This window comes from Astatotilapia calliptera, chromosome 17 (genome assembly GCF_964374335.1).
Source record: "Astatotilapia calliptera chromosome 17, fAstCal68.1, whole genome shotgun sequence".
In the NCBI taxonomy this organism is placed as follows: Eukaryota; Metazoa; Chordata; class Actinopteri; order Cichliformes; family Cichlidae; genus Astatotilapia; species Astatotilapia calliptera.
In genome coordinates, this window is record NC_137438.1 from 28,936,773 (window position 1) to 28,960,762 (window position 23,990).

At 40.0% G+C, this 23,990-nt stretch overlaps 1 protein-coding gene across 1 annotated transcript in view; it reads left to right on the plus strand.

Moving 5' to 3' along the window:
* Positions 1 to 23,990, plus strand: part of LOC113008764 (transmembrane O-mannosyltransferase targeting cadherins 2) — a 66,452-nt gene that overhangs the window by 35,785 nt on the left and 6,677 nt on the right. Inside the window, exons 3-11 of the mRNA XM_026146479.2 lie at positions 9,382 to 10,216; positions 11,180 to 11,294; positions 11,997 to 12,082; positions 13,760 to 13,944; positions 14,188 to 14,266; positions 16,172 to 16,293; positions 19,151 to 19,232; positions 21,554 to 21,668; positions 23,905 to 23,968. Of these exons, the coding sequence (XP_026002264.2) occupies positions 9,382 to 10,216; positions 11,180 to 11,294; positions 11,997 to 12,082; positions 13,760 to 13,944; positions 14,188 to 14,266; positions 16,172 to 16,293; positions 19,151 to 19,232; positions 21,554 to 21,668; positions 23,905 to 23,968 (1,683 nt within the window). The remainder of the gene's footprint in view (positions 1 to 9,381; positions 10,217 to 11,179; positions 11,295 to 11,996; positions 12,083 to 13,759; positions 13,945 to 14,187; positions 14,267 to 16,171; positions 16,294 to 19,150; positions 19,233 to 21,553; positions 21,669 to 23,904; positions 23,969 to 23,990) is intronic.

Consider the following 23,990-nt stretch of genomic DNA (forward strand, 5'->3'; position numbering starts at 1 on the left):
TTCCAAACGCCAGATCTGAATGAGGGTGGGGGAGGTCCATGTTGTAAGGAGAGCTTAACTTCTGTCTCGCTAGCTTGCCCTGCGCTCTTCCTTCTGACGATGCTGTCTGTGTTGAGCGCTCAGTGAATCTGCGTTCGACTACTCCGCCTAGGCTGCACTGTCGACCCTAGGCGGAGTAGTCGAACGCAGATTCACTGAGCGCTCAACACAGACAGCATCGTCAGAAGGAAAGTTGATAAAATAAATTACAAATTTTGTATTGTTCGATACATACAGTGGGGCAAAAAAGTATTTAGTCAGCCACCGATTGTGCAAGTTCCCCCACCTAAAATGATGACAGAGGTCAGTAATTTGCACCAGAGGTACACTTCAACTGTGAGAGACAGAATGTGAAAAAAAAAATCCATGAATCCACATGGTAGGATTTGTAAAGAATTTATTCGTAAATCAGGGTGGAAAATAAGTATTTGGTCAATAACAAAAATACAACTCAATACTTTGTAACATAACCTTTGTTGGCAATAACAGAGGTCAAACGTTTACTATAGGTCTTTACCAGGTTTGCACACACAGTAGCTGGTATTTTGGCCCATTCCTCCATGCAGATCTTCTCGAGAGCAGTGATGTTTTGGGGCTGTCGCCGAGCAACACGGACTTTCAACTCCCGCCACAGATTTTCTATGGGGTTGAGGTCTGGAGACTGGCTAGGCCACTCCAGGACTTTCAAATGCTTCTTACGGAGCCACTCCTTTGTTGCCCGGGTGGTGTGTTTTGGATCATTGTCATGTTGGAAGACCCAGCCTCGTTTCATCTTCAAAGTTCTCACTGATGGAAGGAGGTTTTGGCTCAAAATCTCACGATACATGGCCCCATTCATTCTGTCCTTAACATGGATCAGTCGTCCTGTCCCCTTGGCAGAAAAACAGCCCCATAGCATGATGTTTCCACCCCCATGCTTCACAGTAGGTATGGTGTTCTTGGGATGCAACTCAGTATTCGTCTTCCTCCAAACACGACGAGTTGAGTTTATACCAAAAAGTTCTACTTTGGTTTCATCTGACCACATGACATTCTCCCAATCCTCTGCTGTATCATCCATGTGCTCTCTGGCAAACTTCAGACGGGCCTGGACATGCACTGGCTTCAGCAGCGGAACACGTCTGGCACTGCGGGATTTGATTCCCTGCCGTTGTAGTGTGTTACTGATGGTGACCTTTGTTACTTTGGTCCCAGCTCTCTGCAGGTCATTCACCAGGTCCCCCCGTGTGGTTCTGGGATCTTTACTCACCGTTCTCATGATCATTTTGACCCCACGGGATGAGATCTTGCGTGGAGCCCCAGATCGAGGGAGATTATCAGTGGTCTTGTATGTCTTCCATTTTCTGATGATTGCTCCCACAGTTGATTTTTTCACACCAAGCTACTTGCCTATTGTAGATTCACTCTTCCCAGCCTGGTGCAGGTCTACAATACTTTTCCTGGTGTCCTTCGAAAGCTCTTTGGTCTTGGCCATGGCGGAGTTTGGAGTCTAACTGTTTGAGGCTGTGGACAGGTGTCTTTTATACAGATGATGAGCTCAAACAGGTGCCATTCATACAGGTAACGAGTGGGGGACAGAAAAGCTTCTTACAGAAGACGTTACAGGTCTGTGAGAGCCAGAGATTTTCCTTGTTTGAGGTGACCAAATACTTATTTTCCACCCTAATTTACGAATAAATTCTTTACAAATCCTACCATGTGAATTCATGGATTTTTTTTTCACATTCTGTCTCTCACAGTTGAAGTGTACCTCTGGTGCAAATTACTGACCTCTGTCATCATTTTAAGTGGGGGAACTTGCACAATCGGTGGCTGACTAAATACTTTTTTGCCCCACTGTATGCGTACCGAACCGAAAGCACTGTATCGAACGGTTCAATATCGATACGAATATCGTTGCACCCCTAATATATATATATTATATATATATATATATATATATATATATATATATATATATATATATACCTTTGAGTCTAAATACATAACTTAGAAGTATTGTAGAACTGTTATTTGCAGCTGGTGCATGGTGTTTTGGCTAATCTGTACAAGATTATACGCAACCCATGTAACTAACAACAAGAGCCGGGAGGCGTCTTCCCAAGCACAGCTATCTGTTTCATAGCAACAGCATGGAAGGCCTGGGGTTTCAAGCATTTACTTGCATGAAAAACACGAATATCAGTGATTGTACCTTTCAGATAAAGTATTGCATGAAAATCTTTAAATCCAAGGTATGAAATTAAAAGTAGTTCCTTCAAGAAAAATAGATTAGATGTTAGGAATTTATTTACTTTAATCCTCCATACTTGACACGTTGAACTTGCACGTGCAACATCAACGTCCACATCTGCAGTGTAATCAAAGATGACGGCAAATGTTTTAGTGGAGGTAGATGGACAATGGGAGGGATTTGATGGCAGGCTTACAAAGTCGAAGTTGAATTGGTGTGGACTTCTCCTCCTCATTTGTCTCAATGAATGCCCCAGACACACAGATTAAGGTTAGTTTAACCAGCTGACGGCTTGATGAATGTTGTGCCAATTATCCTGTAGCAGAAGCATTCGGCTATGAAATGATGGCCCCTGTTGCAAGATCTGCTGCATGCTCTCTATTTAGCTTGCATTCCTGTGGATGCTGGCAAGGCAAGCTTATTTTTATATACTTAGCCCCCGAATCTTGCTTACTTTGTAAAGTGGTCCAACTAAAAAACACCCAAACATTAATTTTAAGAAACATGTGGTGAAGCTAAAGGTTAAACAAATGTTTTGCTCAGTGGGGAAAATCAGACATAGGGCAAATAACATGCTTGGACCGCTTTTTAAATTTTGTTTATAGGTAAGAAAATGAATGCATCAAGCTCTTGTGACTCTTCTTATGTCATAGGTATATTGAATGAATATCCAGTGTAGTGTCTTATTGCAGTTCTCCCATAAATTTTAATTAAAAAAGGGTATTGCCTTAAAGAGATGCATTTTCTTTTTTCATAACAAAAATATGAAAGCGACAGTATTTTCTAATTTCTAGGGGTTTTGCCATCCATCTGATCTGACATCTGAAAATGAGGGGCACAACACCATTTCAGTATCTGCTGGGTTCTCTTTTATGTACCTTTAACTAGCTAACGGCTACTGCTAGTTGTTAAATATTGCTACTACAGTGGACAAAATGTTCTTCTGGGCATTTTCTCAGTGACTAAACAGCTTCAGGAGTAGAGCCAATACCTATTTGCATGTTTCATGAAAAAATCAAGTCCGATGGATTTGCTTTTTTTGTTAGCTTAATGCAGATGCATATTTACTGTATGTGGCTAAGTGTAAATGAAAGACTGCATCTGGCTTTCATTCAGATAAAAGCTTGAGTAATTAGAGGCTTACATCATTTTCACGGGGGCAATTAAATCTGATCGTCTTCGCATAAGCATATCTTTCAAGAGGCTCATTATAATTTTCATATTTGGAACGTGCATTTTAGCTCCTTATACACAGCTCCAATAATAATCAGCTTTAATGATTAAAGTCTAAATCAGATACATGACAGCTCTTCAGCAGCATCACCCAGCCCTGACTTTTACTGTCTCTTTCTGATACTGATGACCTGACATTACACACCCAGGAAGCTCTTTAAAAGTCAGCCCAACATGGACAGCGCCTCTTCTTTGATCAGCTATTGTTCTGGACGGCGTGCAAAGCTTCACCTTGTGACCTATCTCATTACAGGTCTCTGTGCCAGCAGCAGCAAAGCTTTCATGAGGAGAACATTGAGATAATTGGGTCACTCTATCAAAGTCAGCCGTTCTCAGTGCCAGCCACGCTGCCGTCTGATGACTTGGATGAGCTGCGCCAAGTCAGCACAATACAGAATATGTTGGAGTGCTGGAAAAAGCACCGAATACGTGCCTCATTGTACCTTTCATCACAGTGTACTATGTCACTGTTAATGCCTCAAATAAGACAGGCTGCTGGATGTTTGTTATAAAAATGCAGGGCGTCCAACACTTTGTAGGCCTTTCCATGCACATGTCATTGAGAACGAATCACCCCAAAGGCACAACTTCAACTCAAGGTTTCTAATCACAAAGGATAAGAATATAAGATTTTGATTAAAAAAATGCTCTGCATGAGCTGCCCACCACGTTCCAAAGCATTATGAGGAGTTTGTTTGTTTAAATGGGACATGCCTTAAACAAGAAAAGTCAGGAAGATTGTTTCCCTGCTGTCTTACGTCAGTCCAAGGCGGCTTTAAACAGCACAAATATGAAGTCAACTGTAGGGTGCCTTGTCTTGAAACATGTTTTAAACACTCTGCACGCTACAGTGTCAACAGGCACACCACACACTTCTGGGATTTATAAAAGCAGAGTTAATAATGAGTGGCAGTTTAAGGATGAAGGCTTAGGAGCTATGTTTTATGTGCAGAAAGAGGCCGATGGAGAGAATATTAAGTCAAGGGAGAACGTGGATAATAAAGCAAAAGAGAACAAAAAGTATTTCAGCGAAAGCTTCAGAAATTGATGCTGAATTTCCAAATGAGGATCCAAAGTGGAGGAGATATGTGGGAGAGTATTAGGTTCGGATGTTTGACGCGAGCGTGATGCTACATTTGACAGATGGCTGAGGATTATGCCAGCCATTCTCCGTGGATACACGCAGATCTTGTTAAAGCTAGTAAGAGTAAGAACCAGTTCCCAGGAATTTCACTCCGACTGATAACGGTAAAATTTTAAAATCACAAAGCCCCTTCAAAACTTTAAAAACAGACCAGTGGTAAGTCCGGGATCCGTTGAGTCTTGCATCCACAGATAACAATGAAAAGCAGCGATATAGATGACTTGCAATGCAGTCTTATTTCAAGACAAAAGAACTTGTGGTTTAAAAAAACTAAATCTTTACACTTAGCCTGGACATTCAGGATTATGAATTTGAAGGCAAATTCTCAGTATGCTCACATCAATCACTCTGCTGCTACGTTTCGATTCCCTGCTTCGTAAGGATCCCTGTGCATTACTCATAATCCAGTGGACTACTTTCTGTGTTTACTTTCAAATGCATCAAGAGTACCTGTATTGCCTTAAACAATGCTGACACTCTTTCAAGAAAGCAGTTTAAAGGCCAAGATAATACACAGGGTGACCATTTACTACCATCTGTCTCTGATGCTGTGTGATGCAGAATGACCCTGTTTACTGTAAACAGTATACCGGCCATGCATACTGGCCACTGCTGTATTTGAGTGTCCAGTGTGTAAATTTGTCTGCTATGCTGTACTTTACACAACAGAGAGGTAAAAGTAGCTTAAATGCAATGCAGGCTCACAATCCCACAATTTGGTTTTAGAGTATATAATAATGTAGAGATTAGCTTCCTGGTTTAATCCAAAATATTTTGCAAGGCTTAACATCAGATGAGAGAATGCGGTTTAAGCTGTGGTTTCCGTGTCTGTGGATGCCTGGAAGCCTAAACTCAAAATGTACTACACAATAGGCACATAAGCACACGTTCCACGTATGTGAACTGGAAAGCAAGATGACAACCTCTTGACAGTGCGCCCGCTTAAAAAGAGTAGAAACGAGGGAGTGGAAAACTAACAATGAAATGCAGTCGGAACACAAAACAAGCATTCAATTTACTCGTACTTCAGTGCAGTTGATGTTGACAGTGCATGGCACTGCAAGTGGAAAACGCCTTTTGTGTGGGCCACAGAATTCTGTGAAATAACCACACCGATGAAGCAAGTAATAGTTTGTGTCACGTGTCTGAAAAGGTGCTATACCTTAGCTTTTCATGCCTGGAGCACCTTGCCCATAGTTAAAAAGCACCTTGGGAATGGTAACAAAATTGGATAAATGTCAAATATCAAAGATGCCCTGACACATGCTCCTATGACCTCAAAATAGCAATTTACTCTATAATATTTGGATGAGTTCTTTGCTAAGTGGACAAGATAAAAAGACTTTTATAGCAGTTAGAAGTTGGATCTGTTAAAGGACTGATTGTTTTGTGTGAAGAGGGTAAAGTTGGGTTAGTGGAGATCTGTTTTCAGCTACCACATAATATTCTGCTGAGGTTAAACTGACTTTCCTGATGCAGAAAACAGTTTCCTCTAAAATGCACTAACGAAAGGTGGTGTTAAGAGTTATTTGCTCTCTGAATTTGTGAAGGCGCAGTGGTGCATCACTGGAAAGTAGAACTAGCAGTGCACCCCACCGTTCTGCAGTTTGAGATGTGTGTTTGTGTGTGTCTGTGTGTGCAGCTGATTGCGAAATCAATTAAGGAACAGTTTAGAAATAGACAAGCCATCGAGTAGCAGAATGAAACTCATTCAGCTATACCACAAATGACTCTCTTACAGGAATTGGCTAATCTTCCAATACTGAGCAGAAGTAGGTTCCTCTGTCAGTTGCCTTTCTTTACATTCAGTGTGGTCTCATCCATCAATAAGCACATCCCACCTTTTCTTGTGTAAGAGGCACTCTATTTTATCCTTTGCGCACCACCTTTTGGCATCTGAATCAATATCCAATTTTTCCCCGCTCATTTGCCCCCTGCCTCTCAGAATGCTCTAAATGCTGAAGTCCTTAAACTGGTCCTTTTTCATCCTACAGTTGACAACTGATCTAGTGTAACTAGGCTTCTTGCCTCATCTAACTTCTCCAAAGAGACCATGCTTTTCTTTTTCAGATCTGGAGAAATCAACAGTTTAAGTGGAGCCAGCAGGTCAGGGTAGATGCTAAGCCTCTTATTCTAATCCTAGCATGGGCGTGTTATGGATAACATGAGCACGCGTGAGCTTACTCGAGCATGCTCATTTCATCAGAGTTCATTAATGACACGACTGATTTGCTCTTTGTGCGTTGTGAAGCTGTAAGAAATGGCAATTCATATTGCATAGATTATACAGCGGAGTATAAACGATTACTATAGTGAATAAACTTACTTGGAGATAAAAGCCAAAGCTGTGCTATCCTTTTCAACAATATGAGTTGTATGAGCTCTTGTAGTAATTTTCAGATCTATTAAAGCTTTACGGATGATAATATACTAGACCAAAAGTATGTGTGCTCCTCCTGTCCTGGGCATTGATAGTACACATTATAAAAACTGTGAGCATGCACTTGTATACACACAGAGAGCTCAATTCCCTCAGGATACTGTAGGTTCAAATAAAGTTCATATTACAGCAGTGCTTGGATAATAAATGGCCCCAGAAAATAGGAAGTTAGCAGCATCTCTGTGATCATCACTCATAGTGTTATGCCATGTTCATCACACAGTAATATAACTAACAAACACTTTTTAGTTGGTGTGGCGCCACACTGTCTGTGTCAGTAAGTCTTTGACTATATGACTTTGAAGAGTAATCGGTGTATAAGAAATGAAGTCAGATTTGCTTAATCTTGTCAAAAACATACCACTAAATCAGATTTGAGCAGTAATTGATTTCAGAACGCATCATGTCAAATTGTGGTATTGAGGAAGTCTGGCGTCACATCTGACAGATAGAAAACCAAATTAAAATGGTCTCAAAAGCATCACTGGTCTTACAGCTCCCTCAGATTTCACCTAACAAATGTAATTTAACCAATCTGTGACCAAATGTTAACCAATCAAGGAGCTCATAGACTGTAAATTATAGATGGACATTGCCTCTGTAACGTCAGCCATTTGTGTATACTGCATGCTGAAGCCTCATTGTTGGCATTGGAAGTTGGTTTGCATTGGAAGGATACAGATAACTGCTAAGCAGCTCTAAGAGACTAAGAAAAATACTAGAATATGAATCATTAAAACAAGGGCTCAAACTTCTTAAATGGGCTGTACCTCAAACAGGAAATATTATTTGATTATTTGATGAACTCCATTAAAACTGCTCCGAAAGGCACTGACTGTCAGAGATTCAGCTGAGTGACCTGAATGGGTGAGGTGAGGCTTAGCAGAAAGATTTTGAGTTGAATTTTGAGATAAATTATAATATTAATTTTAATGTAGAATTTCAACTTGCCTACAAATGTTTAAAAGGTTTCTTTTTATTTATTTATTTATTTCAATATATTTTTTTCCTATTAGAAGGAGCGAGCTTCCATAGAGACCAAAGCTGCAGTTAAAGTGGATTAACTCCCATTTGGAGCCTCAAGCGGCTATAAGAACTGCAGTTTGGATTGTTTAGTTTATCTTTCTGTGGAATGGGGGGGGTTGCTGGGTGTGATCTGACAACCTTGTCATGTCTTAAAAACATTACACCAAATTGCAGTGAAAGGATTTTTATTTTATTTAAAAAATCCTCTTTCTACTTCCTTTCAAGCATGTGCTTTATCAATAAGCAACAGAGCTCTGTGCAAAATTAGAAAGGTTACACAAACTCTATTTAGTTCAAATTTTATGGGTTCCTAAACAGTTTGGTCAAAGTTGTTGCGTGACAGAAAAAAAATAATAGTGATTATGTTATAGAAGTAATGCTCTTATGAGATGTAAACGGCATAGATCAGAACAATGAGTCCTAAGCCGATTACCAGTCACACTTTCTGCAACAGGCCGAAAGAGTTGGGAAGAAAACCTCCACTGTTTCAAATTTACTTTGGAGTTGCCTACAATGAGATCAGAACTGAGGGGTGTGTGTGGAATACTAATAAACTGACATTTTTTGAAGTTTGTTGATTTTTTTTCTATTCTTTGATTTTGGACTTTGACATTTTCTCTTGTTATCTTTAATATAACTTTCTGAACATCAAAAATGTATTGGCAAACCAGTTGTGAATTTCAAACAAAAAATATTTCACCACTTTGAGTAAGACACATTCAATCTGAAGCAAATATTTCATCATATAAACAATCCTGTTGCTTCGCACTGAAACTGACACCAACGAGAATGCCCTGCTTTCCAGATCCTAATGTGTCTTTCACCAGTTTGCATAGTGTTGTTTCTGGCTTTTTGTGCATTTTAACTTTAAGAAGTCTGCCAGTGTTGCAGTATAATTGTTCACGAGTGTGGTTTAAACCCCAGGCAAAAACATCCCAGGGACTGCTTTACATACTTTCTTTTTCTCTGTATTGTAGGAATGAAAAGATAATAAATTAAATAATATTTAAGCAAGTGCATATCTATAAATTATAATGAAACGTTATTACTTATTATAACACAGAAAAGGATCTTGTTCATATAGACTAAAAAAACACAAACAGGACTATGTTTTGCTTGAGCGCTGATTTTAAAAGGTCTGATATACGTTTAGCTGTCTAGCAGGAAGTGCATCAGGTGTTCTTGAACACAGACAAAAACCTTTGGCTTTGACCTAAATGTTGATTTAGGTGTTTCCCTTTAACATTTTTTTCCCCTACTTTTCAGAAAAAGAACATCAATGTTTTGCTGAGTCTTGGCATGCTAGCTTCCTGGGGAGCACTCTTGCTGTCAGCTCGCCTCTACTGGATGGGCAATAAACCTCCAAACTTCTCCAATTCCGACAACCCTGCAGCCGACTCGCCTCATTTCCTCACTCGAATGCTAACGTTTCTCCACCTGCCTGCTGCCAACGCCTGGCTCCTCCTCTGCCCTGACAAGCTCAGTTTCGATTGGTCCATGGATGCCGTGCCCTTGGTCAGGTCCTTGGCTGACTGTAGGAACCTTCACACCGTTGCCTTTTATGTTGGAATGAGCATTCTGGTTTTGTTTGGCCTTCGTGGTCCCACCTCCAAAGTCAAGGAGACCAATGGGAAGGCCCATGTCACTAATGGGAAATCCATCACTAATGGTAATGGTTACCACGCTCCTGATGCAAACCATAACACAGAGCATGGCTCTCCAAAAACCGCCCTAAATGGCTCAGCTGGACTGCACCACTGCCCTCCACGGACACCCCTGCCCCCTACAGAAAGCCTAGTACTATTTTCACTGGGCATCCTTTCATTGCCTTTCATCCCAGCCACTAACCTATTCTTTTATGTGGGTTTTGTAATTGCAGAGAGAGTACTATACATTCCCAGTATAGGCTTTTGTCTGCTTGTTGCTGCTTGTGCAAGAGCCTCGTTTGTTAGACTGAGGACTAGAGGCTGCAAGGCTGTGCTGTTGTGTCTCTGTATGGGTCTAGTACTGCTGAATGGACTCAGAACTGTTCAAAGAAACAAAGACTGGAGCAATGAGGAAAACCTCTACAAGTCTGGGATTAATGTGAATCCCGCTAAAGGTAAGAAGGCCACTGGCTATCTTTAGATGTAAGTAGGAATCCTCCTACCTTCAGCCTAAAGCAAGGAGCAAATTTGAATGACTGAATTTTAGAGCTCAATTGATACAGGAATTTTTAGGACTGATAGCGATGTTTTCTTTCCAGCAGGTAGAACGTAAACAGAATCTTCATGTGTAGTTATTTATTATTATTAAGATATGCCAGTACAGATATGTCAGCAAAATTGGATAGTAATATCTGCCTGCCGAAAAATCATTCAAGCTCTAGTTAATTTTACAAACTCAAAGCTAGCTTATCAATCTTTTGGCCACAGCAACCGTTACTATAGCTATGAAGCTGTTTTTTTTATTAGGGGAACATTACGCACCCATTCCTGTTATTTTACAGGTAACATTCAAAGATGACGAAGCAGTTTCACAGCATCAATGAATACTGATAGCTACTCAAGATGAAAGTGAACAAAGAACGTAAAAACTCTGTTTGGCAAATGCATTTTTGCCGCTTGGATTTTGTGCTGTGTTAATATTTGTTTCTGTACGTTTTTAGTACATTTGAGACATTTCACTTGTTTTGTTAAAGATGGAAAAAAATGGCATGTACAGCAAATTTTTAAAAACTCAAACAATACCCAGTTCTACTTAATATGCATGTTTTTAACTGGGCTGAGATCTGAAACCCACTGTGGGAACCTGATCTTGAAAGAGGCAAGTAGAAATATGTGCAAGAAAATAACAGAAAACTGCTTAGAGGATTGTTACACACTTGCCTAAGAATACTTAAATAAAAAAAAAAGAGAGCACTCTAAATAAACAAGTAAGCATGAGAAGTACAATTAATTGTTTTTATCAAGTGATACTAGTTTACTTTGACAAATTAGTGTGAATAACTGCTTTTACATGACCACCAACTGCATCTTTTTTTTTTCTTCTGCTGTATAACTCTTGACTGGCACATTTCCTCTAGCCTGGGGAAATTTGGGGAACGTACTGAAGAACCAGGGCAAGATGGCGGAGGCAGAGAAGGCATACAGAAATGCTCTGCACTACCGAGGGAACATGGCTGACATGCTGTATAACCTGTGAGTGATAAAGATGCCCGTTCCACCTCCTCGTGTTTGCATAGTCTTGACACAAACAAGTTCTGATTCCTACCATCCATCACTTTAGATCACTGTGGAAAAGGAAGAGAAAGGGGAGAGAGGAGAGCGCATATAGACACAGAGTGACTAGCAGGAAAAACTTACAGAGGGCACACAAGAATAGATCTAACACAGGAGAAGAAGCAAATGAAATACAGAGTATGGCTTGATGCAAGAGAGTTGTGTGTCCCTTGTGGCTCTTTGTACCGTCTGCTGCTGATTTGATTAGTCATGGTTTGCAGGGTTTGGGGGAACACAAAGACACTTAGAATCCTGCAACACAAGGTGTCACAGATGCCAAAACCTCATAGCAGACCCGTGTCTGTAACTCTCATGCAGACACTGTTTTCCTTCCCACTTCTCCGTTCCCTCTCAAGTTACGGGTGCCAAGAAACTGGCAAAGAAACAAAGAGAGAAGGGAAAACTGAAAGGTGTTTTGCATTCTTTAAAACGGAGGTGCTACCTGAGCTTGATGGATGGTTGGCTATATTGGGATTATATATAAGTATATGGGATACGGGAAGAAAAACCTGCCACTTTCACCACTCATTACTTTGATGAGAGGTTAAAGCTTACTTTGCATGCAGAGTTAAAAGAAACTGTACTGCAGCTTGTCACATCTTTGCGTTTTTCTTGGACCAGGGGTTTGCTTCTGCAGGAGAATGAACGCTTTTCTGAAGCGCTGCGTTATTACAAACTTGCCATTGGGAGTCGGCCTACGCTGGCATGTAAGTAAATCTCGGAGAGTCTCATTTTTGTAAATCATCTATGAGGCGGTCAGCCTGAGGGGAAGAGCTGTCATCAATTAGACTTTGGGGTTAATTACACTTTAATTTTATTGCTGATGTGGTTATTCTTTTTTGCATGGACATGTAAAGGGCCAGTGAAGTAATGCAATTCAGTCCTGCGCTTGAGTGTTCACATTAGATGAGGGTCCAGCTTTTACTCTACCAAGTAGAGTAGCTTTATTGTTAGCTTTATCTCTTTTTTGGCATGTATTTATTTATGTGTCCTACTTTTCTCTGCTCCGACCTCAAGTTCTGCCTCCTTTAGGCTGTATTATCATGTTCTTCTGTGTAGATCGTCAAGTTTTTTTCTTTGTTTAAAGCTTTTTTTATGTTTATTGCTCTTTTATTTACAGTTGATAATTATTTATTTGAACTGTTCTTTTTCCAGGGTGGAATAATTGTACAGCATATATATTTGACCTCAAAAAACAGGAATTTAGGCTGCACAAGTGTGATTTTATTTTGGATTTTCGTTAAGATCAAAACTATACATACATGCTCAAATATATGCGCATTCTCATTTCCATCTTTTAATAAGAGGTGTTAAAGGTTCTACAATGCCTTTTAACGTGACGAGTTAAAGCCATATTAACTTCTTGCTTGTGATCATGATTGACTACAACTTGCTGCTTCTGTTTGCAAACATAAACAAAAGAAGTGGTTTAACAGCGCTCATTGGATTGACCAAAACTCAGAACAATGGGGAAGTCCAAGGAACAGGAGTGAAGCTCTAAGAAGGAATTGGAGATTTACACAATCTGAAAAATGTCTATATTACTATACCACTACTAATTCCAAGATCCCCTGCTTCAAATTCAACACCTTTAAGTTTGGCTGAAGTTTGTAGCTCACATGGACAAGTGAAATGCCTTATGGCAGGGGTTTCAAACTCCAGGCCTCGAGGGCCGGTGTCCTGCAGGTTTTAGATCTGTCCTTGATCCAACACAGCTGATTTAAATGGCTAAATGACCTCCTCAACATGTCTTGAAGTTCTCCAGAGGCATGGTAACAGTAATCATTTGATTCTCTTGACCCAGGGTGATTTTCTAAAACCTGCAGGACACCGGCCCTCGAGGCCTGGAGTTCGACTCCCCTGCCTTTTGGCCACGTGAGATACAGATTGACCTATATGTCCACAATGATAACAGAAATGTTTGGGTGAGTAAAGGTGAGGCTTTCAAACTAAGAACACTGTACCAGCTGTTAAGCATGGTGGTGGTAGCATCATGCTCCGGGGCTGTTTACTGCCAGTGGTAATGGGAGTAACAGTACACTGCACAAAGTGGATGGAATAATGAAGAAGGAAGACTACCTCTTCAAATTCACTTAAAATCAACAAATAGATGGTTTAAATGTGGATGGTTTGAACTTGTGGTGATTAGAGAAAATCCAAAATAAATTCAGACTTGTTCACCCAGTTCGTGTTTTTTAAAGTCATTAAAAATGAAAAAGAAACAATTAAAAACAATGATTAAAATCCTAAAATTACCATGACGTTCTGTTCCATGATGAGTGTATGTAAACTTCTGAACACAAATGTATTTATGTCAAAAGACATTTTATATCATTTCACATGCCTTTAATTGAACCTGCTTTTTCTTCACTCTGAACTCACAGCGGCCTACTTGAATATAGGAATAATTTTGATGAACCAGGGCCACCTGGAAGAGGCCAAACGCACCTTCCTTACTTGTGCTGACATTCCCGATGAGAATTTGAAGGATCCTCACGCTCACAAGAACTCCGTCACCAGTTGCCTGTACAACCTGGGAAAACTGCTCCATGAACAGGGCCAGCAGGAGGTCAGTGTGTCCCGTTTGTGGGAAAAGGGCCCAGCGAATATTTGAAGGAGCTGAGAAGTACTTGTTTTGTATCTCAGCTTTCATAACATGAATAAACAGAGAAGGACCAAAATAATTTTTGTAACACTTTCCATTAGGACTTTGTCCGTGCCGCTTGTGATTTAACTACTTAGTTAAAGGCCACAATTATGGTGACGCGAACTGAAAACTGAACTAGCTGAATTAACTATTTTCTTTCTACAGGAGGCCTTGTCTATTTTCAAGGAGGCAGTGCAGAAAATGCCGAGGCAGTTTGCACCACACAGCCTTTTCAACATGATGGGTGAGCGACTAGCTTTTTTTTCACATATAATATCTGTTTTAAACAGTAATAAAAAAAATCTATTTTTAAAAATCACTACAAAGGTGATTCCAGCTTGAAATGTTAATAAGCATCTCGATGAGATAACGCTACCATTTGATCTATAAAATTACACATTCATGAGCTGTGAAGAACACAGTAATAATGTGAGTTAAAGCTGTGCAATCTGACATTATTGTTCCCGTCTCAAGTGTTGGCCTTCTGGCTTGTGAGAGCTTAAAATGTGAGTTAAACAAATTGCCATTTAATCATTGCCGAGGAACCCCACCTGTTGGATTCCACCACTGTAACTCAAAAACGATGTGTGCACACACTTTGTGTCCTCTTGAGGAGAAGTGAAGCTCATCTGTGGAACGAGTCACATCCCCCTCTTTGTTATTGTAACACTAATTACATTATTGTAAACTCATCCCGATGACATAGTTGAGATTGCAGGGAGATGTCTGCATAAATTCCTTTGACAGGCAGGCTGAAGGAAAATAAGATTTGTGTTTAGTCAGGTGGAGAGAGGGATTAAGGAAGAGTGTTTGAATTAGTGTAATGGGAGGGGATACTGAGTATATGTCATCAGCCTATCTTCTTACTCTCGGGACCAAGAGCATGCCCTCACATCCAACAACATCTCTGAGTTTTTATAACCAGCTTTTGTCCTTTCAGAGAAACTTCAGATTTATCTGCATTGTGGTCACTTCAGTCAACATGGGGTTAAGAAGAATTTGAAGTTTCTCAAATGACCTATTACAGCGAGCCATTATAATGAGAACCAGCATTACATCATTATCTCAGATCCAGACAGCGCAGAGTTAACATCCATGAATAAATTAATCAGTTAGACTTGCAGCATGTTCTGCTGTTAGATGAAGTTCAAAGAGCTTCACAGATGACTGACGAGCTAATAACAAGTCAGAATAAATGTAATAAAAACAATGCAATTAATTATAGATTAAAAGCACCTTAAAGAAGACTAAAAAGACAAAAAAGATCAGAAGGAGAAGAATCAAATAGGATAAAATAAGCACCCTTAAATAGATTAATATTGTAGGAGCTACAAAAACTGACTGGAAAAATGAAATGCTGAAATAAAAGAGAAAAAAATCTAAAAACAAAAACTGATTAAAACTGACAAGAATCAGTACCCCAAAAGAGCAAGAACAATTATAAGTGTAATATATAGAATAGAGTGGAACAGTGCTCACCTTTTGTAAAGGCTCCAAATCTAATAACTGATTGCCCATTCAGTTTCCCCATTGATGTTTCTGAACGTCCTTGCTTAAAAAATGTTTTAAGCCTTGAACCAAGCCAAAACTGACCTCCATAAATCAGGGGTGTCACTGTTCCAATTTAGTATTGTGAGTTTCTGTTATGAGCACATGCCATCACATCACAAAGGCTCAGCTTATAGTAAGTCTTCTTTGGATGATTCTAACACTATGGCTCATAATCAAGAATATGAGAATATGAATGAGATTTTTACCTCTAGAACCTCACTGTACTCAATTCTAAAATATGGTATTATATTTATGTTGTTGTTTTTTTTAGTTTAGTTTTTTTTCCCTTGTACTTTAATCAAGAACAGGTTCTTATTTTCACTGAAAAAGGCAAAGCCCCTTGATGAAATAAGTGTGTAAATACAAGCAAGTGTACAAGGGTCAAAACACCAGGGTGACTGGGAAGCTAAGAGTGTTGGTGAATTTGGCTTAAGCCAGATAGTTTAGCACATGTTTTTGTGTTTGGGGAGGCAAGGTGCCAAGTGTGGCACCACCTACATTTTTTAAATAAAAGAAATCTTAAAATGCATATGCTAAAAAAAACACAAAACAAGTTCCTTTTATTATTGATATTTTCCATTCTCCTCTCTCCTTTCAGGAGAAGCCTACATGAGGCTGAACAGGCTGGAGGAAGCAGGTCACTGGTACAGAGAGTCCCTCAGGGTCAAGCCTGACCACATCCCTGCTCACCTCACTTATGGAAAACTGCTATCCATCATTGTATGTTCCCTTACAGACACACACACACAAACACACACACACACACACTCACACAGAAAGAAGCAGAAGACAAAGCATTATCTTAGTAATGACTGCAGTGGTTAACTATGTGGCAGAGTGTAATTAAATGGGACCTGGAGTGGCACAGTGGAGTGATGAATAATGCATATAGAACAACTTATGGGGCACTGGAGCAAGGCGAACCCATCCTATTGATTTCCCTGCAGAGACTGAAGAGCTGTGATAACTGTTATTACATATGGGCTTCCTGAGTATGAAAGGCAAGGGTGGATTCAAACGCATGAATTCATTGTGTGACCCTTGCAGCTACTAGTTGGACAGAACTTTCACACTTTTCACACACTTTCCACACAGTGTGAAAGAAAAGAAACTGAAAAACTGAAGGCAGAAATGTTAAATAGATTTTGGGTGACCTTAGGATGATCCTGATCCAGGGACTGATGCCAACAAACTGCTGTGTTGGAGCAGGGTAAATACATGGCTGACATCTGAAGGTCAGGGAAGCAGGGAGTTTTTCTGGTGTGGATGAGAGCGATCCCTCTGTGATTGGATGACCCTGATAAACCATGTTTCTTTTTTTTCTGTCTTTCATTGCATGTGCCTGTATATTCATGGGAGTGTTAGAAGACATCCAAGGACACACGAACTTCCTGTCACTTCCTGTACTTCCTCCACCTCTCCCATTCCACTAAACAAAAACAAATACACATGCATGTGACAGATGTGTGAGCAGCTGAGTCAAGTTTAGATTTGGGAGACAAACTGTGTTTCCTGCGTAACCTTTTTTAACGACGCTGACCTCTCTCCTTCCACGGCTTCGGGTGCTGCATAAAAACACAACCGAGCTGAAGTTACAAAACTGTTATGTGCACACTGGCAGCTGCAAACCCTAAGGGCTTTAAACCTTACCTCTGACCAGTTCCCCGTCTTTGCTGAAAGATTTAAAGATATGCAGCATATGCACACACACCTTAAGTAGGTTCACATTAGAGTCACCGAGGGTGGCCGGACATCTGCTCTGCTCCCTTATGCTCAAGGGGCTCCAGATCTATGCACTCACCACGAGGCCACCTCCACTACTAGAGGGCTTAAGAAACATGAGATTGGATGGGCTCGGGACAATAGGCCAGTGGATGGGCTTATTATTCAATTACTCCCCTTCCTTATTGAATCACTCCATCGGCTACATTTCTGGCCATCCTGCTAGAGTCAATCGACAATACAGACAGGGGAAGGAAAGGTCAAACTCGAGCCTTGTACTGTGGTTCACCCCAGCACTGTTTTTCTTTGAAACGTGGAATATTTTAGCTCGAAAGCGACCACATTTCAGCTTTCAAAGCTGCCCACAAAAAAGCTACATGTGTAAATCCACAAAATAATAGGCAGAACCTGATAGTCTTGCACACGTCCACATCCGTGAGCAAATAACAAGTGCAACTCCAAAGCCGCTAGTGTACTCTTTCCACTATATTACAGGCCTCCTTGTCTGTCAGACGTATCTTGCTGGAGTCAGAGTGGTGTGGTGTGCATTAAGGAAATTTGTGGTCATTCAACACCATGAGACTTATGACTTTAATCTCAGCCGTATATTTGGATAATTCGGCACTAATTCTAACTATGGTCTCGCACTGTGGAAGACCGCACGATAAAGTACGTAGAAGCACCTAAACTAACCTTTTATTCAGCTACAAATCAGGGAATATCCTTTTGATAGTTGTTTGAAAATCATCCTTTTTCCACTGACCTGAACTCGTCCATAAATCTGCTAAATGATGATTTGCTTCTACCTAAATGGACTGAACCACTGTACTTTCTGATGGATGTTTAGGGAAAAGGTTTAATTGAATGTAAAGAGTATGGAGCCAAAGAAAATGTGAAATAAGCCATGTATGCCTGATATTCGGTCATTCAGAGCGATTGACGGCACTGGGAGAAGCTAATGAAGCAAGCCTAATGAGCCCTGCCCTCTCATTTCTTGTTGCATGACAAGTCCGCTGGCAATATAGAAGCAATCGGCGCAGACGTGTGAAACAAAAGAGATGGAGAAATTCAGCCTCGTGAACAGAGGCAATAGAGTCTGCACACAAATGCGCCCACACCAACACCTTGGAGGTTTTTCCTCTAACGGTTTGGCATGAGAGATTGTGCGGCTGTGTTTTTTAATAGCGTCTCTTTTCTGCAGATACAAAGAAATTGGGTTGCTCTGACTCAAATGAGGCCTGCTGATGCACTACAGTTTTTCAGATGCAAAGAAATACATGCTCAGGCCCAGCTATACATATTGTGTGTTATATAATATGTACTGTTGGTGGTCAGCATAATCTATACCATTTTAAACCATGTCGAAACAATAGTGTTGTGGTTTAAACATTCACCATTTGCCTAGCTTCCCTGTTCCATCCTGGGAGGAGACGCAAATCCCTTTGGGTTTGCGTCAGGAAAGGCATCTGGTATAAAAAGTGTGCCAAATAAAACATGTTGCACTACCTACTGTGGTGAACCCTTGTGAATACGAGAGCAGCTGAAAGTAGGTTTAGCTTTTTTTAAGGTTTATGTTTTTAACCCTTTGTTTTAATCTTTAATATGTATATTAGATTTCAGAGCTGTCTTTACAGCTAAAAAGAATTAATTTGATGGGAAGCTTATGAATGAACAAGTGTTTGGCAGTATTGGTTTACCCCGAAGTGCATTTATTTCAGTATTCTTTCTTTCAGGCCTGCAGTGTTCAGGTTATGTTGTATCAGTGGAATAATCAAGGATGTAACAAAAACCTCTCAAAAAAAAATCATGTTCAACCATCACTTATAATGACTTGAGTTGCTTTTTGTTTTTTAAGGGGCAGAAAACAGAAGCGGAGAGATATTACCTGAGAGCTATTCATCTAGACCCGACGAAAGGAAACTGCTACATGCACTACGGTAAGAAATATATTAAAAGATTTATTTAGAGACACGTTAAACAAAGCCTGTTTAAAAATAGATATTCTAATTATAAAACCATGAATGCCTTTATCTTCAGAAGTGTCTGCCTGTAGTTGATGGACAGTTTTGAAGTTATTTTAGCGACAATCTAGTTTGAAGTGTTTCTCTACCAGCTAAATCATGCATGGCTGCCAGTACTGTAAGGCGTTGCATTAATACGGTTATGATCGGCCTCTGCTGCCTTCAGCTGTGCTCACACTCGCAATTCTTTACCCTCCACAAACCAAGACAAAAACTTAATGGCGTCACCCTCAGAGTGCAATTAAATTTACCATGTCATTTGACAACTAATGTTATAAACCACACTGGTTCCACTCTGATTGCTTATGTAACTCGATAAGAATTATGGGAAAGAAAAAATCAAAGCTGGGAGTTAATAATCCAGAAATGTCCAATCTCTCAGCGCTTTTATTAGAGTTCTGTAAAATAATGGCGGTAACACGCTGTCATTTCATTTTTTTCTTCGTATCAGTGCTGGCACTGCTGGAGCTGTTTGAAGCGTTGCAGATGGTGCAAACACACTCAGAAAAAGCCACGTATGCTGCGTTTATCTGCGTGAGAAGACAGAGTCTGAATACACATTTTACGATTGTTAAACACGGTACCGTGTTCCTCCCACGCCGCTGTTATTGAGGCTTTTCATATCAGCTTGGAGGAACAGATTCCCTGCTGCTCCAAGGAGCTATCTCCGGGATATTCATAGGAAATGAATTCTGTGTTATCCCGCTCAAAGCACCATTGTGCATTGTCCCTTTCTCCTCTTATCTCCTTCTATTCCTCCTGGTGCTTTCTCCGCACTGATATCTTTGGTTTTGAGTTTAGATTGGTCAGTGTATGAGGGGTCTGTCTGCTGCTGACTTTGGACGAAGCAGTTTCCCCTTCTGAAGTCCTTACGCTCTTTCTCTCCATTTTCTTTTTTTCCAATGTTATCTTGTAGCTTTTTGCTATAAGTGATGTTTATTTGGGCTGCCTCCTCCTTTTATCGCACATCTGGCTGCCTTTGCTATCCTGGGGTCACTGGATGATCTCCAGGTGTGAGTATGTTAGGAGTGATGCTATCTGTTCACATTATAGAACACCAAATACACGTACAAAGATGTGCTCGGAAGGAAGGACACAGAGGGTGAAAGCTAAAACAAAGACCCCTTTCCTGTCATTGTTCTCATTTTAATGCAGAACCATTTCTAGGTAGTCTCCTTTGGAGTGCGCTTGGTTTTCGGGAATCTCAGGCAAACACAGTTAGCATTCAGTGCAAGAATGCAAACAGGCATACGCCTGAGTTTATCCCTACATTGCAATTTTTTCCAGCATTCAGTAACATCTGTGGTTAGACTTGGCTGTTCATTTATAGCCGCTGGTGCAGGGAGTTGAAGGTGCTGAACCAGGTGGCAAGACTCACACAGGAAAACCCATGAAAACCTGCGTCTCATCTGTGTTCTCAAACGCTGCCGAGCAAAACAACAACAATCCTTCAGTCTATCACTGTCTGACTTGTCTCCTGCTTTCCCTGCCTCTTTTTCTGTCTCACTCATTTCTTACTCAGCTTCCATTCATCTTCGTTTCTTTACACACCAGTCACCATCTTTACCTGTCATTACTCTTCTACAAGATGTCCCCATCTCATTCCAATCCCATTGGTTTGCTGCAGTGCGATAACAAGGAATACAGTTGTGCATTTGCTTGGTAAAATTGAAAAGGAAACAAAAAGCCCCCGTAGCTCTGGTATCTTTATTTTGTATATAAAGATATGCTTAGGCACAGTTATTTTTAAAACTAAATGCTAATGTCAGTATGCCGGAATTTTCAGTGTTGATGCAAAAAGTCTTATTAGTAGTAGGAATAAATTGAAATTTTGAACTAATAATGGCCCTATATGAAATGTACTAAAATATTTCTACATCTAGTAGATGAATTGAATCTGAAGCATAATGATACATGTTCTGGACACTATCAATATATTTCAATAAAGCAACATCATTTGGAAAAATCTGACAGGATTTATTAAGATACAGAATTACGCTAATCTGTTTTGGAGGCTTGGATGGGGTTCTGGATGACCAATGTGAGGCAGATATGGGGAGGACGGGTAAATGGAAGAGATGTAAAGAAAAGACTAGCAGCTGAACACCCAAGAAGCAGACAGATGAGTGATTACAGATCTTCCATACTGGACTTAGGAATAAGCTCCATTTCTGTGACACAGGAGCTAACAGGTTCTTAACAGAACTTCTGCTACCCTCATCTTTCTTTCTTTCCAGGACAATTTCTGTTGGAGCAGTCCCGTCTTGGCGAGGCTGCAGAGATGGCGGAAAGAGCCGCAGAATTGGACAACTTTGAGTTTGATGTGGTCTTCAGTGCTGCTCATATGCTCAGGTTGGCTAAAATCGCCACTTTGAAAAAGCTGTGTTTCTGCGTGGGGATTCCCTTACTAGTACAGAATTTTGAATGAAGAGATATTTCAAAGAATTACGGTGTTTTGGAAATTCATTATTTGCTGAGTTTGCCCTCATGCTGCCTCAACATTTGAGGGTTTTGTTCTTTACCACTGCCGTTTAAAAGCCATCTTTTCAAATATAAATTATACCAGCGTTACAGAATAGTAAAATGTCCTCTCAGTGGAAAAGCTGCTGGTAAAGTTTTTATGTATTACATATATAAATGGAAGTGGTGAGGTTTCTGTGCACGGCTTGTAAAGAACCAATAGGAGAATTTTTCCCTCAAAGTTTGGCAACCGTGTACACGGACAGCTTATAAATCTTAAAATGTGTCAAAAGGGACTGCAAATGTCCTCTACTCCCAGCAACTGAGGGAAAATATTGGAATGATGAACCTTAACTCATTTTTGCTCTACATATCTGGAAAAGTCATTTCTTCTCTGAAGCATCTCAGTGCGCTGCCACAGAGGGTTTGTAAAAAGCTAAAAGTCTAAGGGCTTGACTGAGGTTTGCATTCGAGAACCTAAGGATAAATCTAAATGACAAGTCATTCCTTCGAGTTCTGATCCGACTGGTTATTTTAAGATGAGACCCTCGGGACATAAATCCAAACAGATTAGGATTAGTGTTTATTGATATGACGCCCACCTGTCAAAGCTAAAGCTGTCCTGCCTGATAATAAAGATAAGCTACAAACCGGGGCTTGCTTTATGTGCAGTGACTGACTGAGCATAAACAGGATGATAAGAATGACCTGACAGTCCAGTGCAATGTAGGATTTGCCTGTAATTGTTCTGCACAAACTAACTCTAAATACACATCATGCAAGTGTAACATTGCTGTTAAGCGACGTGTTTTACCGACACAAATCTTTGCTTTATTTTACAGGTTGAGGATTAGGAAATATGCAATTTTCTAATCAGAAAAAGAAGGAAATGACTTTACTTTTGACCTCCCTGATACCTAAAGATTTTGACTTTAAATGTGGCTTCCTGTAACTTTATCTGTTATTTAATGACTCTCTAGCACTTCCCCAAACAAAACAAAGACCAAGGAAGGACACTAGGAGATGACTATGATATCCATAATGTGTCCTTTATTTTAAAGCCTTATAAATACAAATTAGCATGTCAGGAAGGAAGGGCTTTATTAACTTTGGCACAGCAAAGTCCAGATCATGTACTCCATGAATAATGTTAGTGTAGAGCCGATTAACTACTGCTACTGTACCCAGCTGTAACATGTCAGGGAGGACTTTTGGTGCTTTAAGCAGTCTTGGCATCAACATTGTCTGCTTCTCTTTATCTATTTATAAATGAGAACCTCAAAGTAAGGCCTAATGTGCTGAATCAGTGTCCAAACACATGATCCCATTTATGTCAAGCCTATTTGCCGCTTGTCCCAGAATATTGTTTACCGGTGGCTATATTAGAAGCTCCAGTATTTTACAACATCACTGCAGTAGGCAAAGAGTTTGTACTGTCATTTGACAATTACGTGAGACAGAATGTAAGCAAGTCTTTCAAATTAGTAAGTCATTTTTTAAGCCTTGGCAGGTACAAATAGTAGTATAATTTTCACTATGACTTGCTATTCAGTCAAATACTTTAACGCAGTGTGTAAAAATGTAGTGTGAAATCTTGCAGCTTTTAATAGTATTATAAAAGTTGAGTCTATCTGTATTTACTTAAAATAAGAGTTAAAAGCAGCAGTTACCAACTTGAGGTTCAAGACCCTCTGTAGAAATTTGATCTCACTAATGACTCGAAAAATTGTTAATTATAATTGTCAGAAACGGCCCAAAAATGTAATTGTGGAGCTTACTGTGTGTGTGTGTGTGTGTGTGTGTGTGTGTGTGTGTGTGTGTGTGTGTGTGTGTGTGTGTGTGTGTGTGTGAAATTTTCTTTGCTTAAGTATCATTGTGCCTATTAGTACTACACCAGCAGAATTTAAATGACACTAATGACTACATGAATTAATTTGACTATGTATGAGTGAAATCATACACATTTCTTTCTTACGTTAAATGAACAATATTCACGATAATTTATATACTAAGAAGCTTAACAATGAGTGAATACAACCATTAGCTGGAAAATATATTCGTTTTTATCACTGATAAAAATATCTTATAATGTGCAAATTTTTTACTCTCCGCTCTTCTTTCTTTTCAGACAGGCCAATCTAAACGAGGCGGCGGAAAGGCAGTACAAGCGTGCAGCCAGCCTCAGACCAGATGTAAGTACCTGGACTGGTAGGC